The sequence below is a fragment of the Propithecus coquereli genome, unplaced genomic scaffold, assembly GCF_000956105.1.
Source record: "Propithecus coquereli isolate 6110/MARCELLA unplaced genomic scaffold, Pcoq_1.0 Scaffold42, whole genome shotgun sequence".
Taxonomy (NCBI): Eukaryota; Metazoa; Chordata; class Mammalia; order Primates; family Indriidae; genus Propithecus; species Propithecus coquereli.
In genome coordinates, this window is record NW_012149952.1 from 1036708 (window position 1) to 1043692 (window position 6985).

General features: G+C 60.9%; 1 protein-coding gene across 4 annotated transcripts; it reads left to right on the top strand.

Moving 5' to 3' along the window:
• Positions 1 to 2106: 2106 nt before the first annotated feature.
• Positions 2107 to 5064, top strand: IRGC (immunity-related GTPase family, cinema). Of its 4 annotated transcripts, none has more exons than XM_012653280.1 (2): positions 2107 to 2236; positions 3543 to 5064. In XM_012653280.1, the coding sequence occupies exon 2, from the start codon at positions 3607 to 3609 to the stop codon at positions 4996 to 4998; it is 1392 nt and encodes a 463-aa protein (XP_012508734.1). In that variant the 5' UTR covers positions 2107 to 2236; positions 3543 to 3606; the 3' UTR covers positions 4999 to 5064. The 4 variants fall into 4 exon arrangements, with proteins under 4 accessions (XP_012508734.1, XP_012508735.1, XP_012508737.1 ...); XM_012653281.1 differs by having other exon boundaries at positions 2177 to 2236; positions 3434 to 5058; XM_012653283.1 differs by having other exon boundaries at positions 2178 to 2236; positions 3643 to 5058.
• The last annotated feature ends 1921 nt before the right edge of the window (positions 5065 to 6985 follow it).

Here is a 6985-nt window from a genome sequence, read left to right on the forward strand (position 1 = left end):
TATTTTTAGTAGAGACGGGGTCTCGCTCTTGCTCAGGCTGGTCTCGAACTCCTGAGCTCAAACAATCTGCCCATCTCAGCCTCCCAGAGTGCTAGGATTACAGGCGTGAGCCACCGCGCCCGGCCTGCGAATAGTTTTAATCTCAGCATTTGTGTCAGTCCATGAGGATACGAGTGAAGCCACGTGGCTGCCGGTCTGCACCTCCTTCTTGAGACTTGTTCAAAACCCTCCATGGTCTCATCACCCCAGGATGAAGTCCCAAAGTCACAGCCTGGCGTCCGAGGGCCTGGCCCTGCTGCCCTGTGCACGCTGCCCCCCGCTCTCAGGGTGGCCTTGAGCGAGTCTATTCTCTTCCTGAGCCTCTTTCTCCTCCTCAGTTGTTTTCTGAGCCTCCTTTCCAGAACTCACCTGCAGACCATCAGGAAAACCCTTTGAGTAGCATTTTCTGGAAGTGGCCTAGGAAATGGAGCTGGGGGAGGCCCGGTGGGGCCTGGCCTGGGGAGACAGGGCGGAGACTAGAGGGTCATAAAAGGACGAGAGGGGCAGAGGGGATGCTTGGGAACTGCAGAGAGGAGGACAGAGTCGAGGGGAGCTGCTGGCACCCAGGCGTGTCCCAGTGGGCTGGGTGTGGGCGCCTCGGTCTCCCTGGGCCCTTGGCCCCTTGCTGTGCCCGTCAGTGTCCACCGCTCAGTCTCATCTTCCTGGCTCCGTATCTTTCTATTCTCGCTGTCACTTGTGCCTCTCACTCTGCCTATCTGTGGTTCCCTCTGACTTGGCCTCTTGTCCGCTCCTCCTTCCTGCCTGACTTTCCTGTTGTTTTTTTCCTTGGCGATTCTCTTCCCCGACTCAACTCCCTTTCCTCGAGGGTACTTTTGCTCTCCCTCTTTCCGCATTCTTGTCTCGCTGTACTCCACCTCCCTCGCTGTCACACTGATGCCATTTTAAACGGTCCCGAGGAAGCAGAGGAGGGAGAGAACAGGGTGGAGAAAGGTGTTATGGAGGAGTTGGTGCCCGAGCTGGGATTTGAAGGGTGGTCCGGGGGTTGGTGGAGAAGACATTAAGATTCCGGGGAAGGAGGAGGCTCAGGGAGTCTGGGTACCGGGCCCAGAGTCGGGCTGTGGGGGTGGCCCTGTTGCCACCATGGGCCCAGAGTCCTGGCTGGGGCCAGGCAGGTCCTGCTGGCAGGGACCACATTGGTGGTTTCGGAGTGAGTAGGTGAGTAGACAGTGCAGAGAAGGGCAAGTGAATGACCCGTGTCATAGGGAAAGAAAGTATGTAGAGACAAATTTTTAAATTTCATATTTTATTTGGGAAGAAAGAGTTGTTATTTGGGGCATACACACAGACCGGGTGGTCTTTGGAATGATCGAAGAGCAAAGAGGAGGTTGGAGTTTTCGTAAAAAGGAGAAATGTGGCCGGGCGCGGTGGCTCACGCCTGTAATCCTAGCACTCTGGGAGGCCGAGGCAGGAGGATCACTGGAGGTCAGGAGTTCGAGACCAGCCTGAGCGAGAGTGAGACCCCGTCTCTACTAAAAATAGAAAAATTAGCCAGGTGTGGTGGGGCGCACCTGCAGTCCCAGCTACTCAGGAGGCTGAGGCAGGAGGATCCCTTGAGCCCAGGAGTTTGAGGTTGCTGTGAGCGATGATAATGCCACGGCACTCTACGCAGGGTGACAGAATGGGATTCTGTCTTGGGGGAAAAAAAAAAGGAGAAATGTTATGTATTGCTGTTTTGTAACGTTCATTGGCACTAGTGAAGTTTCGGGGAGCCGGCAAGCTCTGATTGGTGAGTGACAGCAGTAGACAGAGCCAGTCTTAGAGTCGCAGCAGGCTGTTTCGGAAGCCGTGAGACGACACTGGCCTCAGGTTGCAGTGGCAGTTTCGGCAGCCAGGCTGGCAGAGAATGTGGGACTTTGTCCTGGGGTGATGAGACCGTGGAGGGCTTTGAACAAGTCTCAGTGTTAGAAAAACCCGCTCTGGGGCCCGCAAGGGGGACTGAGGACCCAGTGTGTCTGCGTGGTGGCCCCATGAGTGGCTGGGGGTTGGGGTCCCTGCCCCACCTTGGGGCCCCACCCTTGACATCACTGTCACATTATTGCACGCAGGCTGGCCGGCCAATAAGCTGCTGCTTGCCGTTACTATGTGTCCTAGCAACAGGGTCTGAGCTTCCACTCACAGGAGAGGAGACCCCACCAGTGGGGAGAGTGTGAGGGGAGAGGGACAGCCTGCAGGGCAGGTGAGTTCCCCAGGACGGGGTTCTTCCGCTGGGCCCCAGGTGGGTGGCAGCGGGGCCTTCCTGTGCCAGTCCCAACTCCCTCAGCCCACATTCTAGCCACTCGCTTGCCTGCCCCTCGGGACCTGTCCCAGCCTCCCCCTCGCCCATCCCCGGGCCATATCGGATGGGCTAAGGAGGGGGACGGGGACAGCATGAGGGAAATGCCCCAACCCAGGACAGGAGGAGCAGATCTGGTGGGAACAAGGTGATAAGGACACATTTCTGTGCGGGAGGGGAGCAGAGGATGGGGGAAGGGTGGGGCCGGGAGGGACAGGGGAGGCCAAGGGGACAGCAGGGGAGGCAGAGACACACGGCTGAAGGAAGAGCCAATGGGGACGGGGTTCGGGTCCTGGCTGTGCCTCTGGGTGGGAGACATCACTTGTCTTGTGTGAGCCTCAGTCTCTCTGTCCCTGTCAGACGGGAGCGTCTCTCCCAGGGCTCTCTGAGGAGTCTCAATAAGTCAACGTATTTGACAGGCAAGTGGCCAGCGGGGGGTGGGAGCGTGAATGGGAGACAGTGCCACGGGGGGCTCCCAGGCGCGGAGGGAGGGATCTGAGGAGAGACCATCTGGAAGACGGGAGGGGAAACTGAGGCCGGGAGGCAGAGCGTGGGGGACTTGTCCACATCGCTCAGCGGGCGTGGGGTAGAGCCAGGAGTCGATCCCGGGCGGTCTGGCTGCAGGTCCGGGTCCCCAACCATCGCTCTGCGCTGCCCCCATACCCACAGCTGCTCCCTTCCATCGGGCCTGTGCCCAGGCCGGGAGCCGGGCTTAAGCCCTTTCCTGGCTGCATGGTTCGCAGGGCCCAGTACGAAATGAAAACGTGGGGCCCCCGGTTCAAATAGTAGGAAGAATTTCCGTGAGCGTCAGCACAGCGTTAAACCAGGCACTGGGCCCCTCTCAGCACAGGGCCCTACAGGGCACAGGCGCACCCCTAAAACCTGCCCCGCTCCCGGGTCACCCCAGAGACTCCCAACAGTGCCTCGAGAGGCAGCTTGGTATTCATGCCCATTCCCCAGAGAAGCAAACAGGCACAGAGAGGTGCTTCATTTTGCCTCAGGTCACACAGCATGCCAATGGCAGAGATGGGTTATGAATCTGGGCCTGTGAGACCCCAAAGTCCCCTAACTTGTGCCAAAAATGTACCCCTGGTTTTCGAGGAAGAGAGAGCTGTGGGGTTTCCGGAGGGACTTCCTTCGCATCCTCGGTGTCCCTCCCTGCCCCATGCCAAGGCCCAGGAGGCGTGAACGGCTTCCTTCTCCTCCGCAGACGCTGAGGATCACGCGGCCCGCGACTCTCCCGTTCCCCACCACCCTCTGAACCACTGGTCACCATGGCTACTTCGAAGTTGCCGTCGGTGCCCAGGGAGGAGGAGACCACCATCCTCATGGCCAAGGAAGAGCTGGAGGCCCTGCGCACGGCCTTTGAGTCGGGCGACATCCCCCAGGCCGCCTCTCGCCTCCGGGAGCTGCTGGCGTCCTCCGACAGCGCCCGCCTGGAGGTGGGTGTCACGGGCGAGTCGGGCGCCGGCAAGTCGTCCCTCATCAACGCCCTGCGTGGCCTGGGGGCCGAGGACCCCGGCGCAGCTCTCACTGGCGTCGTGGAGACCACAATGCACCCCTCGCCCTACCCGCACCCGCGGTTTCCTGATGTCACCCTGTGGGACCTGCCGGGGGCCGGCTCTCCGGGCTGCCCGGCTGACAAGTACCTGAAGCAGGTGGACTTCAGCCGCTATGACTTCTTCCTGCTGGTGTCCCCGCGCCGCTGCGGGGCCGTCGAGAGCCGCCTGGCCTCGGAGATCCTGAGCCAGGGCAAGAAGTTCTACTTCGTGCGCACCAAGGTGGATGAGGACCTGGCGGCCACGCGCACCCAGCGGCCCTCGGGCTACAGCGAGGTCATCGTCCTGCAGGAGATCCGAGACCACTGCGCCGAGCGGCTGCGGGTGGCCGGCGTGGCCGACCCCCGCGTCTTCCTCGTGTCCAACCTCTCGCCCGCCCGCTACGACTTTCCGTTGCTCGTGTCCACCTGGGAGCACGACCTGCCCGCCCACCGGCGCCACGCGGGCCTGCTGTCGCTGCCTGACATCTCGCTGGAGGCCCTGCAGAGGAAGAAGGACATGCTCCAGGAGCAAGTGTTCAAGACGGCCCTGGTGTCGGGCGTCATCCAGGCCCTGCCCGTGCCTGGGCTGGCGGCAGCCTACGACGACGCCCTGCTCATCCGGTCGCTGCGTGGCTACCACCGCAGCTTCGGCCTGGACGATGACTCGCTGGCCAAGCTGGCCGAGCAGGTGGGCAAACAGGCGGGTGACCTGCGCTCGGTCATCCGCTCCCCACTGGCCAACGAGGTCTCGCCTGAGACTGTCCTGCGGCTCTACTCGCAGTCGTCCTACGGCGCCATGCGGGTGGCCCGTGCCTTTGAGAAGGGCATCCCTGTGTTTGGCACGCTGGTGGCTGGTGGCATCAGCTTCGGTACCGTCTACACCATGCTCCAGGGCTGCCTCAATGAGATGGCCGAGGACGCCCAGCGCGTCCGCATCAAGGCCCTGGAGGAGGATGAGTCCCAGTCGGAGGTCAGCTTGGAGGCTGCTGGTGACAATGATGTGGAAAAACGGGAGTCTGGGGAGGGAGGTGGCGAGGAAGCCCCAGTCTCAGTCTGCAGGAAGCTCGGCCTCCTCCTCAAGTACATTCTCGACAGCTGGAAGAAGCGAGACTTAGAAGAGAAATAAAAGTGCAGCCCTCACCCGTTGCCTCACCCACAGACCAAGCCTTAACAAAATCAATCAACTAAACAAAAAAGACCCGTGTGGTGACAATGAGAGCAGTTGCTGAGGGGCAGGGGTGGGTGGGGAGTGACCAGAGCTGGTGGTCTGGGCAGTGCAGGGGGAGGGGCATCGTGGGGAGGGATGGGGGGAGGCAGGGGCCCGGAGTCCAAGAGGGGCGTACTGAACGGGGATAGGAATGACCTAGGGACGGGTTCCAGGTGTGGACAGTGGGCCCAGGGCTCCTTGGTGGTGTCTCTCTCCCTGGTCCCCAACTGGCCAAGGGGGACTCGTGTGGTGGCAGGACCGCAGGCCGAGACAGGAGCCAGCCATGAAGCTAGGTGGCTGAGTGGCGACTGGGTCCTACCGAGGTACTTTACTTTCAAGCTCATGTCCCTTTCTGAGAACCCCGTGTCCCAAAGGCCATCCTGGAGAGGCCGCCAGTCAGCGCCCAGAATGGGCACAATGGTGCCTAGCAACTGGCTAAACCGGTGGGCCACAGCGGGCATCCTGGGCCCCGCTGCCTGTGAGAGACGGCAGGTAGGGCAGGGGAGGGGCGGGGGCAGGGCAGGCCAGGTGGCCCCAGGACTCATCTCCATGCGGAGCTTGGGGGAGACAGAGCGAGAGTGGAGGGGAGACAGCGCGAGCGGATGGTTTCCACGAGCATCAGAAGAGAGAAGAAGCAGAGGGCGCAACTTGGTGGCCTGGGGCGGGTCTCATCCCAGGGTTCCAGGACAGCAGTGGTGTCTGAGCGTGAGTGCGCGTGGTGAGGTTTCTGGGTTGGGAGGAATCTCGGTAAGTCTCTGCGATGTTGATGCCGTGGGTCTAAGACAGCGAGGCGTTTGCTGAGTCTGGGGGGGGGCGTATGGGGGATGTGTGTGTGAATTCTGGGACCCTGCTGAGAGGCCGAGGCTCTGAGAGTGGGGGTGACTGCATGGTGAGGTTTCTGAAAGCTGCACCTGGCTGAGGGACAGAGGGTACGTGCCACACAGGGCTGAGGGTCTCTGTGTCCGGCCCGAGCATCCCTGGGAGACCAAACTTCTAAGCACCAAGTAGGTGCCTCGCTCTGTGCTTGGCGCAGAGTGACACCCTCGTACCTGTCCGCATCTCAGCTCCTCCCTTCTGAGTCGAGGGTCCCACGTGCTTAAAAAATTAAAGAAGTAGGCCAGGCGCGGTGGCTCACGCCTGTAATCCTAGCACTCTGGGAGGCCGAGGCGGGCGGATTGTTTGAGCTCAGGAGTTGGAGACCAGCCTGAGCAAGAGCGAGACCCCGTCTCTACTAAAAATAGAAAGAAATTAATTGGGCAACTAAAAATATATAGAAAAAATTAGCCGGGCATGGTGGCACATGCCTGTAGTCCCAGCTACTCGGGAGGCTGAGGCAGGAGGATCGCTTGAACCCAGGAGTTTGAGGTTGCTGTGAGCTAGGCTGACGCCACGGCACTCTAGCCCAGGCAAAAAGAGTGAGACTCTGTCTCAAAAAAAAAAAAAATTAAAGAAGTAATAGACTGGGGGGTGGTTAGGCAGGTCAGGACAAGGGTTGCCCAAGGGCTTCTGTGGGCTCAGGGAAGGGCTGGATTCAGGTGCTGGGAAGAGGGCGTTTCCAGGTCGGTGCCCCCAGTACCGGGGCAGGGCTGGTGCTGGAAGCCAGTGGGACCCCCTTGTATGGTGAAGAAAGAAACTGCCACGAGGCGGAGGAGCTGGGAGGGCAGGCGCTCCCCCGAGGCTTGGGCGGCAGCCAGGAGGGAAGCTGATTCACTGCCCAACGTGGCCGGCTGGGCCAAGGGCCCAGGAACCTTTAAAGTGGATGGAGAAGATCCTCCCTCCCGAGCGCAGATGCTGGGGCGGTGCAAGCGTGGCAGTGCGAGATGAGAGTCCACGTCCACGGCTCGAGGAACTCAGGCAGGGTTTGGAGCAACCGGCCAGCGACGGAGGGTGGGGGGTGATTCAGGGG